Source organism: Procambarus clarkii, chromosome 17 (assembly GCF_040958095.1).
Source record: "Procambarus clarkii isolate CNS0578487 chromosome 17, FALCON_Pclarkii_2.0, whole genome shotgun sequence".
Lineage (NCBI taxonomy): Eukaryota > Metazoa > Arthropoda > Malacostraca > Decapoda > Cambaridae > Procambarus > Procambarus clarkii.
The window spans coordinates 46,012,347-46,031,594 of record NC_091166.1 but is presented as its reverse complement, the minus strand read 5'-3'; the positions used below and the strand labels follow the sequence as shown (position 1 = coordinate 46,031,594).

The window sequence follows — 19,248 nt, the reverse complement described above, 5'->3', positions numbered from 1 at the left end:
AATGGGTAGCAAAAATAATGGGGAAAAAAGCACTTGCTATAAATCATTTTGATGACTTTATATCAAATGGAAAATTACAGTGTGCAAATGGTTTGTGGCATGATGTTAAAATTTTGAGGGATACAGGAGCATCCCAATCCCTATTAGAGTGTGTGTTACAATATATACAGTCTACATAGACTAGGGAGGTAATGATTATACAGGGAATCACTGGAGATTTCCAGACTGTACCCTTGAGGGAAGTAAACCTTGACTGTGATTTTATTAAAGGCAAAAGTTTAGTAGGTGTTAGTCCTAAATTACCAGTTGCTGGCATTGATCTAATTGTAGGGAATGATCTTGCTGGTAATTGAATTAAAAGAGATGACCACCCAATAATGCTAACAAAGCCAGAGGTGATTAGGGCACAGACAGATTCTGAGGACAAGGTAATGTACCCAGCATGTACGTGACCCAGTCAAAATCAGTCTCAAATATCACAAACTCCCAGTAATGTAAGTCAGGAAACAAAATTAGAGGTTAACAAATCAAATAATGAAGTGGATCTTTGTGACACTTTTATGGCCAAGTTGGAAGAAGCTAATGGGAACAGGATGGGGAGCACCTCCACCAAACCACCTAGGAAAAAGGGTAGGGGAGGGTGTAGTCCATTTACCACATCTGGCTCTTCAGACTTGAGATCAAAATCAAATTTTATTTATCAGCAAAGAACTGATCCTACGTTGACTGACTTGCATAATAAGGCAGTAACTGAACTAGAAGCAGAATCGGAGGCTATGACTTATTACTACACTAAAGAGGTGTTGATGCGGAAGTGGAGACCTAGGAGCTCACCTGTATCACACACTTGGGAGGTAGTTAATCAAGTAGTCCTACCGAGGGGTTATAGAGAAAAAGTGGTAAGTGTAGCCCATGATTCACCAATAGGCGGTCATCAGGGTATTGCAAAAACATATAATAAAATAAGCAAGTACTTTACCTGGCCTGGATTAAAGAAAGATGTCATCCAGTATTGTAATGAATGTCCAGTATGTGTAAAAACTGGCAAACCAAACCTGGTAATACCAAAAGCCCCTTTACAGCCAATTGTGGTGGCTGAAGAACCCTTTACCCATATTATAGGTGATGTAGTAGGCCCATTGCCTAGAACCAAGAGTGATAATATGTATATCACCACCATGATGTGTCAGACTACACGCTTTCCTGAGGCATTCCCTGTGAGAAATGCTACAACGAAAGTGGTAGTAAGGCACATAATGAAATTTTGTACTATTTTTGGTTTACCAAAAGTAATACAGACAGATAATGGGGCCAATTTCACTTCCAAAAGGTTTCAGCAATTTTGTGGGGAGTTTGGCATCCTCCATAAGACATCCACTACTTACCATCCTGAGAGCCAAGGTGCTTTGGAAAGGATGCACCAAACCCTTAAACAAATGCTGAGAACCAGTTGCATGGAAACTGGCAGAGACTGGGATGATGGTCTTCCACTGATGCTCATGGCACTGAGGGATACTTATCAGGAGTCCCTGGGGTGTTCACCCAACTCATTAGTTTTTGGCCATGAGGTGAGAAACACTAACCATCTTAAGAGATAAGTTGGTTGGAAATCTGAAGTGTTGTGCAGGTAAACTATATTGATACATTACAAGACAAGTTCAATAAAACCAGGGCTAAAGCCTCAATTCACCTTAAAGAAGCTCAAGGAAAAATGAAGGCACAGTACGATAAAAAGACATAGCAACGACATTTTGAGGCAGGTGATAGTGGTAGTACTAACGGCCCGACAGGGACCAACATTGTTGCATAGGTTCCAAGGTCCTTATACAGTGATAAAGAAACTCAGTCCCACCAATTATGTAATCCAAACACCTGATCTCAAGAGAAAGGAAATAGTAGTGCATGTGAATAGGATGAAACTAACACAGAAGGGAACTACCAATACCAACCAGGTGCTTAGTGTAGCCCATGTAGATGAGAATAATGGGGAATATGATTTTGATAATGTACCTAATGCTCATGTACCTTATTTTAGCAATGGGGAGTGGTTGGCTAATGTCCAGAAGTTGGTGGAACATTTGTCATCAGAGCAGAAGCAGGACTTGGAGCAGTTGCTGACTTCTCATGCAGACATCTTTGGCGATATTCCCACCCAGACTACAGTTATTCACCATGACATCGAGGTGACAGACAACCAACCAGTCAAGTCACACCTATATAGAGTCAACCCTACCAAGTTGAATCTCATCCGGAAAGAAGTCGACTACATGCTTCAACATGAATTGGTGAGACCTAGCAGCAGCAGTTGGAGTAGTCCGTGTATTTTGATTCCAAAGAAGGATGGAACTCACAGGTTGGTCATTGACTACCGTAAGCTAAATGTAATGACTGCTGATAACTTTCCAATACCTAGATTAGATGATTGCATAGCCAGTGTTGGTAAAGCAAAGTTTGTAACCAAACTAGATTTGTCAAAAGGGTACTGGCAAATTCCTTTAACACCAAGAGCTCAGGAGATGAGTGCATTTATAACTGCAGATGGGATGTATGAATTCACTGTAATGCCTTTTGGACTGAAAAATGCCCCAGCAACTTTCCAGCGTCTTATGAACTTAGTGTTAAAAGACATACCACTACGTAGAGCTTACTTGGATGATATTGTAATTTATCACAATAATTCGGAGGACCATATGAAAGGTTTAGCTAAACTATTAAAATGCTTAAAGGAGGCTAATGTAACTGTAAACTTACACAAATGTACTTTTGCTAGAGCTAGTATTTCTTACTTAGGATATGAAGTGGGAAATGGGAAGGTGTTACCACTCAAAAATAAAATAAATGATATACTAGAGTATCCAGTGTTGACTAGCAAGAAGGAGGTACAAAGATATCTAGGAATGTGTGCTTATTATAGGAAGTTCTGTAAAAAATTTGCAGCAATTGCAGCTCCTTTGACAAACTTGCTATGTAAAAATGTAAAGTTTAGATGGTCTCAGGAATGTCAGGATGCATTTACTAAATTAAAAGGAATGTTGTCATCTGGTCCAGTGTTAGCTACTCCTGACAACTCTAAGCCATTCAAACTATATATAGATGCTTCGGACTGGGGTGCTGGTTCTGTGCTAATGCATGATGATGATGAGGGTATTAATCATTCAATACATTACTATTCTAAAAAATTTACCAAATGTCAACAGAATTACTCCACAATGGAGAAGGAGGCTTTATCATTATTACTAGCTGTTAAAAAAATTGACATTTCTCTATCAGCCAATACTGTTTAAGTGTTTACTGACCACAACCCCTTAACATTTATTGCTAGCATGAAGAATTCCAGTCAGATAATATTGAGGTGGTCTTTATTGTTGCAAGAGTACAATCTGGTCATCAAACATATTCCAGGAAAATTAAATATAGTAGTAGATGCACTTTCTTGATTGCCAAAACCTGGAGTGACTTAGAGTTGTACTATTGCTCAGAGATGTATATATTATTGTCTCTCTATTGTTTATTATACAGTACTGTATATTATTTACTGTTTCTTTACAATTATTATGAAATCTGTTTGAGGTGTTAATTTTATGTGAAAAAAAAAGTGAATTTCTCATTTTTTTTTTTTCCTCCATGGCTTAGGACCTTACCTCCTGTGGAGGTTAGTTTCAAGTATAAAATGTTGGTGGACACAGTGGAGAATTTTTGATTGGAAAATATCTACAGCTGATTTCAAGGGAGGCTGCGAGTTACCAGTAATACTCCTCCCAGCAAAGTAGTATCTTCTCAGCTGGAGATTGTCAGGAATAATGTGAACTGGAATACAGTAGTCAAACTATGTGAGGGAAAAATGGACTCGATCTAAAAGCATGCATGGGGAATATGGTAAATAAAGTCAATAAATGGTTTGATTGCAAATGTAAAGCATAGAGTATTATGGGGTGATGATGCATAAGAGGTGGACGCCATCTTGACTTGAGGGGGAGGTGTATCACTGTCGACCCGGTCCTGCTATTTGAGGGGGTTTTCTCCGGCCGTACAGTCAGATAAGCCTACCTTCGTATCTAAACAGGGATGCAAGATATAGAGTAGTTATGCAGACTTTGGAGGTGTTCTTTAAGAGAGAGTCCAGGTTTCCTAGAGGTGTAAACATGTGTGTCATCGGTGGATAGCTGCGGTGGCTGTGTGCACGGTTCCAGGTTTGGGACGGAGAGCTTTAGGGTATCTAGAGCCCGCTTGGGGGGGGGGGTTATATCACGTTATAATGACCTTGTGTTGTAAGGAACAATATTTCATATGTGTAATATCATTTGTTTTATACATATAAATTCGTCTTTGTACTAGGCTGTTTACCTTACTTCTTGATTTGCCCTAGGCTCAAGTACAATCATCTATTCCCCTAGACAACATTTAGAGGACCACCACCACTAAATTCTTAACAGGCCTCCGAGACACAGCTATGACAAAAGTTTTTGACGCACGCACCCATGACACCCAGTACTCCGTGAATTACTCCTGGCTTGCACACCACCACACAGCAAGAACAACACCGCAAAGGCAAAGCACTACACATAGACAGAAGGCAGAGTCGAGTGACTCTGCCATACAACACATCAGCATGAGAACTGGGGTTGAATGGATGGCACGAGGGTCTGGGGATACCCCTTTCCCTTCCCGGGGAGGAGGGGCGGGGGTTGCGCAGAAAGCAGTGCAGCGGCAGTTATGACATCATGCTTGTTTGCTTGTTTTGGAATTGGGGCATTCTGCTTGACAGCTTGGCTTTTGGTAGCAATTTTGAACCAAATGGAGTTTGTTTTGAGACGCCTACCTTTTTGGGTGCCTAACCCAGTCGATGGCAGACATGGAATGCTTCCAACCACATGGAAATTTCTATAGGTCATTGCTCCTCATGCCTCTCTGAGGGGCCCAGGTTCTGGCTTGTGGTCACCGGTAGGCAAGAACTCCAATCAAATTGACTGATGCCATGGTCTAATACATACATATCAGCCCGATAAGCTCTGGGGAGCCAGAGGGGCCCTCCACAGAATTTTTTTTACAGTAATTATTTTCCTCACACACTAGGGCATTATCTCAAACAGGGGAGCAGTGCAAGAACTAAAGGATCTGCAAGAAATAAAAATAAGAAAAAGTTAACAAAAACTTACTCTTCTGCTATATAAAAAGCACTAAAAGGAAGAATGGAGGTTGTGATTGGACGTAGGTGTTTCTCTTGTTCAGCTCTCATGGTCTCCTCAGCAATATGCTTCTGTTCCTCGTCATGGTAGAAGATAGCAGACATATACTGAAAGATTGAAAACAAAACATTCAGTGTCACAAGTGGATTATTATTTAAACTAACATCCACATATACTGGGATGCACAATGTACATGGAGAAAATGATGGATTGAAAATTTCTCTGGTGCTGTAACCAACAAGGTCAGTGTTACCAAACACAATATTCATCTCATTATTAAAGCTGCCAAATCACAGCATAGCTCCTCCAACATAAAAAAGCAGTGTGATAGGGTCTGTCTGATATATATTAAGACATTCTCTAGCTATCAGATGAACAACACACATTTGGAAAAACTACAATGTACAACTATAATCTACAATTCCCTTCTGGGAATACCTAGTGACATACAGAACAATCCCAAAGAGTGTGTCAATGGATAACTAACATCAGTTAATTTACTAAGAGAGCACTTTGAAAATAACCACATGAAGTATTTAAAGGCTGTTATATGTAAACTCTCCTACCACTAGATATTTTACATCTGACCGAAGATGCTGCTTTAAAGTTCACATACATTCAAGGTATTACTGTTTATGTTATACATACAGTATACTGTACCCTCTTTTACATCACTCGGTTATTTATTAGGCAGCACAGTCATTCAATATGTTATGGTACAAAACAACCCAATACAATATTACCTGACGTGAGCATTTTGATGTTGGATCATGATACTTCCAAAATATTGACAAAAGAGCAGCATAGTCTGTTTGATCTGGATCATAGTCTATATCCACAGTTTCTGTATGATCACCTCTGTTAAAAGAAATCACAATTATGTAAACAAATGCCTTATGAAATTAAAGTTGTCAGTTTAAAGAATATTGTTTGGGTACGGGTATACCCTACTAGGAAAAAACCTATCCTCCTTAACAGAGGGGGGAATAGGTTTTGTAAACATGGGTACCAATACAGTAATTAGAATTGACTGAATAAGCCATTAGTACATCATCTACTTGTATATTTCACTATTTAATTTTTATTTATATGTACAAGGGTTCTTACATTCTTGTATTGCCACTAGCATGCATAGAATTTTGGCCAGGTCCTTAATCCTAATTTTCCCCGGAATATGACCCGGTACCCATTCACTGCTGGGTGAACGGAGGCTACAGTTAGGGATTGGTGCCCAGTAAATCTTTCCCAGCCAGGATACGAACCCAGGCCAAAGCGCTCACGAAATGCCAGGCGAGTATGTTACCACTTTGCCACTAGTGAACCTAACCTTGTAACTGCAGAAAATAATATTAATTACTGGACATCTACGATTGAGTTGGTTTGTTATTGTAACTGTGTGTATTTGCAGGGGCTCGGCTCCAGCTACTGGGTCATCTCTTGACCATTAATGATCTTGACCCTACAAATGTTGTCACATTTACATCTGAATTCATGTATGAGTCTTAACTTTACTAGAAAATATGAAGATGATGAAGGAATCTACACAAGACTCATTGGGTCTTGTAAGACAGCTTCATTTTATAACCAATTGCTCCTACTATACATACGTATACAACATGCACTTGAAATTTTCCATTGAGTTTGTCAATATAATGTTACCTGGTTGCTTATTTCACAGAACAGCAACCCTATTAAATGTAATTCGCAAATAACACTCGCCCACCCACCCCAAGATGGCAGCCCCAGTGTCTCGAGTCCCAGTCAGCCAGCCAGCACATTTACGATCCTGGTGTGACCAGAGTCACAGTTCTACCACGTCCATTGTTACATTTAATCTTCTAAGTAAGTAATGTTGGCAATTCCTGGAATGATTGTGCTATGCAAGCCCATTGCTTGCTTTCGTTCCATACTTCGCTTCACTTGTATTCTGAATCTTCAATCTGGCATTTGCCCTGGTATTGCGAGATCTCTCCTGCTGTTGTTCTCTTTCTAGGTGGGTGCTTGTCTTCCCAGTGGATTCACGATGCCTTCCCTATGGATGGCGGCCTCTTTAGGCTCCTGCTTTTGAAGGCTAAATCACTGAATTACTCATAATCTACACTATTTAAAGGCTTTTCTACCAAATACAGTACTGTACTTACAAACTGCGATAGCTTGGATTGACCTTGGACCCACCGGCGAAGCCAACTCGTGTCCTGATAACACCAGGTGCAGCACCGAACTGGGCCTCAGGAAACCAGAATCATGACATGCCAAATGTGGCCTTTTTTGTTGTAACTTTGGGCTCCAGTAGTTCCATTGTTCTCACTCCCAGGTTAGACTGAAAATAGCAAGATATGAAGCTTAAAAAAAGGGAAGAAGATTAAAGATCATTTAAAGAGACTAAATAATGTACATGAATGAATGCATCTATAAGATAGAATGTCTGTGTCTGTTCAAGGTTGGGGGGCCAGACGTTGGAGGTTATCCTCATGAAACTTTGCTAGGTGATTGGTCTGGAGTACAGAACAGACACAGTGTGGTCAGCATTGCCAGGTTTCAAGAGGGAACAACATGCCACAGTCCCTTTCTCACCGCCACCATGATTTTTGGCGCTGCTTGTTGGCTATACCTAGCTAAATATTTTGAAAAATATATTAATAAATTTCTTATAGTAATATACAACATAATTCACTGATCTCAGGAAAATTAAAAAATTTTCCTCTATTCATACTTTGGCTGTAGCACCATCAAAAATTTAACTTCAACACAGCACCCTCTCCTCCACTTAGTGCAAAGATTAGGCGCTTAGTGCGCAAGCATTAGGTATCGAGATGGATGCCACTCTACCGTATCTATCAGTGATTTGCCTCCATGTCCAATGAGTCCAACAAATCTGATGAAGCATCATGATGTTGAGCTTGATCACAAGAATCAACCCTCTCCAGTCAATGACACAGGGATGAGACTGGTGGAGTCCCCTAACTACACCTAGTATTCAAGATTGTGAATTACCAGATGGGATACCCAATGACAATGATCCACCTTCTCCAGTGAGACCCAGTGACAATGATCCACCTTCTCCAGTGAGACCCAATGACAATGATCCACCTTCTCCAGTGAGACCCAGTGACAATGTTCCACCTTCTCCAGGGAGACCCAGTGACAATAAACCACCTTCTCCAGTGAGACCCAGTGACAATGTTCCAGCTTCTCAGTGACACCCAGTGACAATGGTCCACTTTCTCCAGTGAGACCCAGTGACTCTAATCCACCTTCTCCAAGGAGACCCAGAAAGTCTGCCCGGGTGCCAAGGCCTCCTGATTGTTATGGCTAGGATCTGCCTGAAATGCTATGCGTGTTACTGGCTTTGCAGTAAAGTAAAAAACCAGCGATGAATGTAACGAAACGCCATTTTCTGGGCGAGTCCCGGAGGCTCCCCAGAGCTATCCATGGCCGATATGGATACCTAACTATTTTGCATCAGTCGATGTGGGTGGAGTTCTAGGCCTACCTGGGACCACGAGCCAGAACCTGGCCCCCTCACAGAGGCACGGGGAGCAATGGTCCATAGAAATGCACATGTGATTTGGAGCATTCTATATCTGCCATCGACCGGGACAGGCACCCAGAAAGGTAAGCGCCACAAAACAAACACTTATTCTGGTTAACAACGAAAATCAACAAACGAGTAGACAGAACTCCCCAAGAAAAACGAACAAACAAGCATGACGTCACATGAGCAGCGCTGCATGTCTGCGCAGCTCCCCCCTTCCTCGGGAGGGGGAAGGGGAGCCCCAGACCCCTGAGCCGGCGATCCCCGTCCCAGTTCTGAGGCTGGATATCAAAATCGTGAAAAAAACGCCGACCAGAGGATGGGAGGGTGCCGGGGAGCCTCCGGGACTCGCCCAGAAAATGGAGTTTCATTACATTCAACGCTGGTTTTCTGGGGGGAGCCCTTACGGCTCCCCGGAGCTACTTCCCCAAAGACTACTTAACAAAACAAGGGGACCTACCTGGGAGGTGGTCGGTGCTCTACTCCTTAACTCGAAGTCGAGACAACAGGCTGCATCCGCCACCCTAAAGCAACACAGACCCAACTGGGCCCAGCAACGTTCACAAGGGAGCGTGCAGCCAGGACCCTGTCCGACCACCAAAAACCTCGTGCCCGAATGTCAGCCCAAGACATATCGCCGAAGACGGCAGCCAGAGCAGCAAACTTACGAATGTCATGGGCACGGGGAGAGACCGCAGGGTGACTAGATTTAATAACCCCGCGGACTACCTGCAAGACCCGAACCCGCGAACAGGGAAGAAGGGAAACCGGATCAACCCAAAGCACGTCCCCGACACAGAAGCCGTGTCACATAGATAAGGGCGGAGGGCCGCAACTGGACACAACACAAGGTGAACCTCCGGCCTGACAACCCAAGGACCCCTCCGGAAAGCAGCAGTCACATTCTTCGCCAGAAAAAAGGGAGACGGCTGCAGACGAACAAACCTATGACTACAACCAAAGGAGCAAAAAACCACTGCGCCTGAGAAGAGCATGAAGCCCCGCCACACAACCCCCAGAGGCCAATGCCAATAGAAAAAAAGAGTCTTAGCAAAGTAATCCTGAACCGAAGGGGCCACAACAAACCGAGGAGAAGAAAGAAAGGAGAGCACTCTGTCCAAAGACCAGGACGGCTCAGGCCATCCTGGTCACCTCAGGCCATGAACAGGCCGGAGGTGAAACAATGCATGAGACAGCCTGCGAAATGGTGCAGAAGTAACATCGATACCGAAAGCCAGCAACAGCGGCTCCGCCAACGCCGCACAATACGAGGTGACAGGATTAGGCAGCAGATGACGGGCCTGGAACAACCAAGAGAAAAAGGACAACACCACCTGAACCGAAAGTGAGGAACAATGACGAAAAGCCAAAAAAAAACGGAAGGACCACCAGGAAACTTCACACTGCCGCCGAGAGGAACCTGCAGGTGAGAAACCAACAGAGAAGCCATCTGCTCACCATAGAGATGGTGAGAAACACGAGTCAAAAACACCAAAAGCGAAGATTCGCAGAGAAGAGCAAACCAGTCTTGCACCGGACCGGCCCGAACTCCAGAAAGAGGCAGAGCCGTGGAAAAACCTCCGGGTTCGGACACCATGCTAGCAGCTCTGGAAACCACGGCTGGGCCAGCCACCATGAGGCCAAGAGGACCACACGACCCAGGGAAGCCTCCAAACGAGCCAGGACCAGGAATAACAGCTGAACCGGGGGGAAAGAAGTACAGGAACCCCCACCTCGACCAGACCCACCAAAAGGCGTCGAACCCAACAGCCACGCAGTCGGGGAAGGGCGCCGTGAAAAACGAAAGACTCCTCGACCACGCCGATGTGAAGAGGTTCACCTCCGGGCGCCCGAACGTCCGGCAGAACCAATGGAAGGATAGCCAAACCCCGAGAACTCAGCAGACGAGTCACCCGAAGCGACCAACCCCAAAGAGCCAAGGACCGCATCGAACTCCCTCGGTTCAGGCAACGAACCACCGGGGAACAGTCCGAATGGAGCCAGAATGGGCTCGGGTCGCCGAATGGGCGACCCGAACCCACCGAAGCACAAACCACACCGCCCCTGGCCGGCCTGGAGCACTGATCACAAAGCCGCAGCCTAGCGACGACGCATCTGGAAACACATCGAGCGAGGGCTCGGGCAAGCACCAAGGCACCGAACCCCGAAAACCCGTAGATGAAGCCGGCGATGCAGCAGCCGACTCGAAGCCCCCAGGGTCGAACCCAGCGATCGGGAGAGAGGCAGAAAGGACGTCCCCGAATTAACCAGAACAGCCGACGAAGCCAAACCCAACCCAGCAGGTAGAACAACATCTCAAAGTTCAGGCTCCCGCACAAACCCTCGAGCAACTGCCGGGTGACCTAGGAGCCCCCCAGAAGCAGACACAGGCAAGACCGCAGCTGAAGGAGAGACTCCGGAGGAAGAGACAAGGAAGCGGTCCGAGAGTCCCACACAAGACCCAGCCAGGACCGAACCTGGGAGGGAACCAACGGGACTTCCGCCAGTTCACCAGGAACCCGAACCCGGCGAGCTGGGAAACACCAATCCCTGGCGAGCAGACATGTGGACCAACCGGGAGACCAAAGCCAGTCAGTCGTTGAGGTAAGCCAACATTTGAACACATAACAAACGCAAACGGGCCACCACGACCCGGGTAAGGCGTGTGAACAAGCGAGGTGTCAGATACAACCCAAAGGCGAGACAACGAAAGCGGTAGGACTGATGCCCCACAACAAAACAGTAGCAACGCCTCCCGCAGGACCGGCGCAAAGAGCTTCAACATGGTAGACAACGCCCGAGCAGCAGATACCAAGGTACCAGACCCAGGAACGTCCCCAAGCGTCTTTACAACCTCTGCAAGCCAATCTGAAGACTGCTCCAGGAGGGAAAAGAAATGCAGGACTGAAGCCAAAAAGCCACGAGCACGCAATTCCTCCGCCACAAGTGCAGCCGACAGGTAAGGAACTCGCACAAGGAGCCGCACCGCACCAACATCCCGCAGTAGGGCAGGAGCGAAAAGCCACTTATTAAGATGCGTAAAGTCTCCCCCCAGGAAAACCTGGACCACCGTCAATGCCTCGTGCCACTGAAACGTGTGGGTTCGACAGAACGAGTCCCAAGCATCCAGCGAAAAGAAGGGGAAGTCTGCAAGCCAGGAAGGACACGATGATCCAAACCTGAACAAAGAAGGAACCATTACGGAGGCAAACTCCGGGTCACGCAGGAGGTAAGTCGCAAAGGCCGACCGCACCGCAGGCAGAGAGATGCGGGTAGCCGAAAACCTCTGGAAGACGGAACCGAAGAAACCACAGGGACACGGAACCGAACCCGGGGAGGAGCAGAATCCAAGTCCAAATCGTACGCAGAGGGGGAAAGAAAACTCCACTCCTTGCAATAGTAAGCCCCGCTCAGAAGGACAGAAATCAAGGCGGGGTCCAATGGAGCCCAAGGTCCCCAAGGCAGCTCCTCCCCAACCCCAGGAGCCTCAACACCAGGCCCCAGGGTCGAGTCGACCTCCAAAACCCCGGCCCCACAAGAAAAAGCCGGGGCAGCCGAAAGAGCTGGAAGAGAAGGGGTCCACTGGTTAGACTCCGGAGCATCAGCTGGAAGAACAGACTCGAATGCCTCCGCAGCCACCCTGGATGGGGCAACCCCTGAAACTGCCCAAGTCTCAGAAACCTCTAAACCCTGCCCCGACCCCAAAGCCCTCAGACGCTTAGGGGCCAGAAGCAGGAGCACTGTTACATAGTAACAGTGCTAGTATTTTGCACTCTTTCACGTATAATTGTGAATTGTATTTGTGGGTGGGTGTGTGTGTGCGTGCATGTGGTGAGGAGCGAGATGGTACGAGGGAGGTGTTGACTAGCTTCAATCTGCTGACATAGTAGTACTTATGTTGATGTGGGCTAGCTTGGCCTGTCCCAGTCCTTATTAGGGCATGAGGAATACCCAGCTTCCCCACATTGGGGGTGGCTGGTAGATTCAGTTAGCGATCACCTTGCATAGAGAGAAGGTGACCAGCCAGTCTTCCCACCCTGACAGGTGACTGCCAGTCACCATCAGGGTGCATCCATCTGAGTTGAGAAGGTGAGAGTTCAGTTATGCATTGTCTTAACCAGAAGTGTCTTAGTGGTAACGAGCTAGTGGAGTGTGAACCATTTAGCCATGTATGGTGTGGGCGTGTATGGAGTGGGTGATCCCCCTCCCTTTTCAATTTGGTCAATATTGTGTTAAATAATAGGATGTCAAAATGTTAAATAGTAAGAACTATGGAAATTGAAATAATTTGAAATAATTTGATTCAATAAATGTCTGCGTGTAGAATATCAAGCTTGACTTTTATTCAGTCCTCTTTTTGAATGAATGTCCCCTCAAGTAAGAGTTAAGGCTAGAAATAACTAGATGAACAAGTGAGAGAACTAAATTAAGCAGTGTTCCTGTCACATTGTTTAAGTGGAATTAAGATTTAGTTAGTGAAGGAGACAGGTGGTGGCAGCTTATATGTACAGTCAAATTAACATCAATAACAACATCAGTATAACATCATAGATAGAATAACAGTCAGTCTACTCTCCCTACTCATTCCTACTCCTTCCTTCCTTCCTTCCTTCCTTCCTTCCCCCTCCTCCTTCCTTCCATTCCTCCTACCTCCACCTTTCCATGCGCCACTCGTTTTCTGTTGCCAGATGGACGAGCACCCCCTCAACCTTATCCATGTCTGTCCCCTCTCTTCTCTTCCCTCCTTTCTTCCTTACTTTGCTTTACTTGCTTACCATTACAGAGTAGATAGAAAAATGGGTGTTACAGTCGAATGTGTCACCGACCCAACAGGCAGCACAAAGGAGGCAAAAACAATGAGAGTCACCCAAAGACAAGGGGACAGAGCAACCCTCAACTTGCACAAAGCGAGAGGGGACACAAGGGTCTCTACTATCGGACCCAAGAGCCCCCGTGGTGTTTCCCCAGGGCCCCTAAACTGGTCCGCTAAGGGTTATCCCAGGCAGGACACTGCTAACCGGCGCCCCAAACTACCAAGCAAACTGCTAAATCTGAACCCACGGGACGTGTCCACCCGTGAAGGCGAAGCAGGGGGTGCCACCACACAAACGACCCTAATATAAGGGGGAGGGAACACAAGGCAGACCCCCCACCAGGCAAAAAGAAAAGAAAAACCACACAAGTGGACAATGTACCAAGAGGGAACAAAGTCGGCCGCTGTTATGGGTGAAAACTAGCTACGCAGTGCCCTGCACCCCAACAGTACTATAACTACCACTTACCCCAAGGTAAACAAGGGAGGAAAAACCCCAAACACTCGGAGCGGCCAAATGCCAAGCAGCAAAAAGCCAACAGAGGTAGACCCAAGGTGACTTGTGGAAGGCAACCAAGCCCCAAGGGCGGTACTGTACTTACAGGGCACTCAGGGAAGGTGACCCTAAGCATATGCAGCCCAAGTACCTGAGAATACTACTCCCAGCTCACACGACCACCGTAAGAACAGCACTGAAAACAAGTCACAACACTGAGACAAGACTGGAGCTGGAGCCACACGACCATGCATGATCCCATCAGCCGAGGAACTGGGGCGGGGATCGCCGGCTCGGGGGTCTGGGGCTCCCACCTTCCCCCTCCCGAGGAGGGGGAAGCTGCGCAGACATGCAGCGCGGCTCGTGTGACGTCATGCTTGTTTGTTCGTTTTTCTTGGGGAGTTCTGTTCACTCATTTGTTGATTTTTGTTGTTAACCAGAATAGGGGTTTGTTTTGTGGCGCTTACCTTTCTGGGTGCCTGTCCTGGTCAATGGCAGATATAGAATGCTCCAAATCACATGTGCATTTCTATGGACCATTGCTCCTCGTGCCTCTGTGAGAGGGTCAGGTTCTGGCTCGTGGTCCCCGGTAGGCCTAGAACTCCACCCACATCAACTGATGCAAAATAGTTAGGTATCCATATCAGCCATGGATAGCTCCCCAGAAATACCCATCTTATGTAATCTCACCAACCCATTGTAACTTCTTGCAAAAAATTATTATTATTATTACTATTATTATTAAGACTATGTAGTGTAGTAATTAGTGTGTTGATTAGAAGTATTGATTCAAGTTATCATCTGTGTTCATTTACTATTACTGAGAAACTGAGAAATCCAAACAATCTAAAGGACAGAATGTATTATTTCTAAAATATCTTATTTATTAAATATTCATTTGTTCTTGTTGTAGAGTTCGTTATTATGACGAATTGTAATTCCCTCCCGATACCTTTGATTTATGTTATTTCGGATATCATGTAGGGAACCATGCTGATTAAAGATGAAAACCAAATTCAAAGTATATTGTTTACCTCCAGCTACTTCAGTGAATTAATTATAAATTAAATATTAAAATATAAGCCCCCTACTGTGGAGTTTAATTCCCCCCCCCCCACTTTAAACAAACCTATGAAACAAGTCTATTGAGTAAGTAAGTAATTATCAAAAGAAGGCACCAAACCGGGAAGGCTATGTAGCACCATCAAATACGCAAAATAATCAGAGGGCGCTAAATATCACCAAGGATGCCAATACGAGAACAAAAACGCATAAGGCGAACGATATCAAAAGTATCCGAGTCACCAAGAATTCTATCGAGGGACAGGTGACCGCGAGGGGCGGTCGGAAAGCAAGACATACGCTCGTCCTGGAAGTCAGGACATTCAAGAAGGACATGCACGACCGTAAGAGGGACAATGCAACTAGGACAATAAGGAGCAGGGCGGCGCTCCATCAAGTGACCATGGGTTAAGCGAGTATGGCCAATACGCAACCTCGCCAGAGCTGTTTCCCACCGCCGGTTACGGTGGAAGGAGGACTGCCACGAGGAAACACAACATTTAAGAGTACGTAGCTTGTTACCAGTAACAGACAACCAAGAAGCCTGCCAACGGGTAAGGACTGAGGAATGGATAACCGGGTAAAAGTCGGAATACGGAATGCCCTTACGAGAGATGGGACAAGAGCGGACAGCTTCCTTGGCGGCAGCATCCGCACGCTCATTTAAAGACACACCAATATGGCTGGGAACCCAACAAAACTCAACCGACTTAAATTTACTATGAACGAGAAACAGCCAATGCTGGATCTCGACAACCACTGGATGAACTGGATTAAAGGACCCGAGAGCCATGAGGGCACTACGAGAGTCAACAACAACTACAAAGGAAGACTGACAACGAGAAAGTAGGAGACGAAGAGCATAGAGAATAGCATAAAGTTCCGCTGTAAAGATGCTAGTCTCCGGAGGCAAGCGACACATATAAGTGCGATCAGGAAAAACAACAGAGTAGCCAACACCGTCCGCTGACTTAGACCCATCGGTGAAGACAGAAACGGAGCGGGAGTGAGAAGAAAAGTGCTCGAGGAAAAGGCGTTTGAGAACTGTAGGAGGGGTAAAAGCTTTAGTGATGCGAGTCAAGGATGTACAAAACCGCGGAAGAGGGACCCTCCACGGGGGCAAAGAAGGAACAACACGAGGAGAAACATCAGAAATACGAACGGAAAGAGAATCCTGCAGGCGAGATAACCGGACAGAAAGAGGGAGGTGGTGAAGAGGAACAGGAACCGCAGGAGGGGTAAAAGTTAAAGCACGACAGAGACGAGAGGAAGGATGTTGCAAGGACCGCGCAAGATACCGAAGACAGTAGCGATCACGGCGGTCCTGGAGAGACAGGAAGCCAGTGTCAACATACAAGCTAAGGACGGGAGTCGAACGAAAGGCACCAGAACTGAGGCGCAACCCAGTATGGTGCAAAGCATCAAGACGGCGAAGAGTAGAAGGAGAAGCAGACGAGTAAGCAGGGCAACCATAATCGAGCTTAGACAGGACGAGAGAGGAATGTAAAGCAAGGAGAGTGCGCCTATCTGCCCCCCAAGAAGTATGGGACAAGACCCGAAGGAGGGTAAGGGACTTAGAGCACTCAACACGGAGGTAAGAGATATGGGGAGACCAAGACAAACGAGTGTCAAGGAATAACCCTAAAAGCTTCGCGGAATCTTTGTATTCAAGGGGATGACCATAAAGTGACAAAGAGGGACGAAGAACAACCCGTTTCCGCGTAAAAGTCATGGCACAAGTCTTAGAAGTAGAGAACTTGAAGCCATGACCTGTGGCCCAAGACGACACGGCATCAATCGCAAGTTGAAGCCGGCGTTGAAGGAGAGGCGAATCATCACCCTGACAACAAAGGGTAAGATCATCGACATAGAGAGCGGAGAAGACACCAGAAGGAAGAGAGGAAAGAAGACCATTGAGGGCAACCAGAAAAAGAGTAGTGCTCAGAACACTACCCTGGGGCACACCTTCGTATTGCTGAAAAGGGGGAGAGAGAGCGGTACCAAGGCGCACCCGAAAGGAACGACGAGAGAGGAAGCTGCGGAGAAAGAGAGGGAGATGACCACGAAGGCCAAAAGAATGAAGTTGAGATAGGATATGATAACGCCAAGTGGTGTCGTAAGCCTTTTCTAGGTCAAAAAGGACGGCAACAACGGAGGTCTTCGCAGCAAAAGCAGTACGTATATAGACCTCCAAGTTCACCAGGACATCTGTCGTGCTGCGGCACTTGCGGAAACCAAATTGAGAAGGGGAGAGGAGGTGATGGTGTTCCAGGAACCACATCAGACGAACGTTAACCATACGTTCAAAGAGTTTGCAGACACAACTTGTGAGAGCAATAGGGCGAAAGTCCTTAGGGGAAGTACCCAGAGACCCTGGTTTGCGAACAGGGAGGACAACGGCATCGAGCCAGTCCTCAGGGACTGACGACGACTCCCAGATCCGATTATACAGACTCAGTAAATACTGAGACGTGCTCGGAGGGAGATGGCGAAGCATCTCATAATGAATACCATCGGAGCCCGCCGCCGTAGAACCGCAGAGGGCCAGGGCAGAACGAAGTTCAGAGAGAGAGAAGGGATCATTATAGGGAAGCTGAAGATGAGTGCAGAAATCTAAAGGACGAGACTCAAGGACAGGTTTACGAAGAAGGAAAGATTGGGGAAGATGAAGACCAGAGCTAACAGAAGAAAAGTGGGAACCCAGTTCGGAAGCGACCTGCAACGGGTCCGCCACAAGAGTATCATGGAGGTGAAGGACCGGTGAAACATCGGGAACGAACTTACCCGCTATCTTGCGGATACGCTTCCAGATCTGGGCCAGAGGGGTTTCGGACGTAATTGTCGAGACATAAGAAGCCCAACATTCACGTTTAGCCGTACGGATGGCCCTACGGGCCACCGCACTCGCTTTCCGAAAGAAAAGAAAAGAATCGGTCGTCTGCCTACGGCGGTGCTTCTTCCAGGCTGCACGCTTACAGCGGACAGCCCGAGCACAGTCCGCATTCCACCAGGGAACGCACTTCCGTGGACCCCGAGAGGAAGAGCGAGGAATAGAGCGGAGGGCAGCGTCGAAGACAGTGTCATGAAAAAGGAGGAGAGCGCGAGAGAGGGGCAGAAGGGAGAGGTCAGAGAGAGTAGCACTGAGGGAAAACAGGGTCCAGTCCGCCTTAGCAAACTGCCATCTAGGGAAAGAGAGGGAAGGGCGAAAAGAGAAAAAGGAAACAAGGATGGGGAAATGATCACTTCCATGGAGGTCATCAAGAACCTGCCATGTGAAATCTAAGTAAAGAGAAGAAGAGCAGAGAGAAAGATCAAGACAAGAAAGGGTGCGAGTTCGAGAGTCCAAATGAGTGGGCTCACCAGAATTCAGAAGAGACAGGGAAGAAGAGAGGAGAAACGGCTCAAGGAGGCGACCCCGGGTATTCGTCAGAACGTCACCCCAAAGAGAATGACGACAATTGAAGTCACCCAGCAGGAGCACAGGCTCCGGCAAGGAGTCTAGGAGGTGTTTCAAATCAGGAAGAGAGAGCGGGACACTCGGGGGGAGATAAATGGAACAAACTGTGTACCATTTCCCCACAAAGATACGAGCAGCAGAACAATGGAGAGGCGAAGGAAAAAGTAAAGGAACAAAGGGAACATCAGCCCGAATCAAGAGAGCAGAAGAATTAGAAGCCCCAGCAATGGCTGGGGGGGGGGAGAGAAAGGAATAGCCACGAAAACGACCAGGACGAGCACCAAGCATCGGCTCCTGGAGACAGACACAAAGGGGCGAAAACCGCGAAACCAGAAGTTGGAGTTCGAGGAAATTGGCGTAATAACCTCGAACGTTCCATTGAAGAATGGACAACGACGAGAAGAGAAAGGACAAAAACAGAGAACAAGGAAGAAACAAAGGCGAAAGACCAACAGAGCACGTTAAAGAATATCAGGGTCGGGATCAGGGTCAGCAAAGTCAGGGTTAGGGGGCATGGGTAAACTGAGCAAAGACGGAGGGAAGGAAACGGGAGAACAGATCAGAGGTGGGCGGGCAGGGTCCGGAGGAGGAGGAGGAGGAGGAGGAGGAGACAACGGAGAGGAGCAGTCAAGGACAGCAGCAGGAAGAGGGGGAGTAGAAAGAGAGGAGAGCACCCCAGCAAGAGCAGCAACCGAAAGG

General features: G+C 46.7%; 2 protein-coding genes across 3 annotated transcripts in view; one reads left to right on the top strand and one right to left on the bottom strand.

The window, feature by feature from the left end:
• Nucleotides 1–19,248, bottom strand: part of MsrA (methionine sulphoxide reductase A) — a 53,888-nt gene that overhangs the window by 21,110 nt on the left and 13,530 nt on the right. The window contains exons 2-4 of one of the 2 annotated variants that reach the window (XM_069325965.1): nt 7,328–7,506; nt 5,930–6,044; nt 5,157–5,293 (exon numbers count right to left, since the gene is read on the bottom strand). In XM_069325965.1, the coding sequence (XP_069182066.1) occupies nt 5,157–5,290 (134 nt within the window). In that variant the 5' untranslated portion in view covers nt 5,291–5,293; nt 5,930–6,044; nt 7,328–7,506. The remainder of the gene's footprint in view (nt 1–5,156; nt 5,294–5,929; nt 6,045–7,327; nt 7,507–19,248) is intronic. The other variant, XM_069325966.1, reaches the window with a different exon arrangement.
• Nucleotides 6,920–8,386, top strand: LOC138365696 (sporozoite surface protein 2-like). The gene is made up of 2 exons (XM_069326188.1): nt 6,920–7,028; nt 8,184–8,386. The coding sequence occupies exons 1-2, from the start codon at nt 6,920–6,922 to the stop codon at nt 8,384–8,386; spliced, it is 312 nt and encodes a 103-aa protein (XP_069182289.1).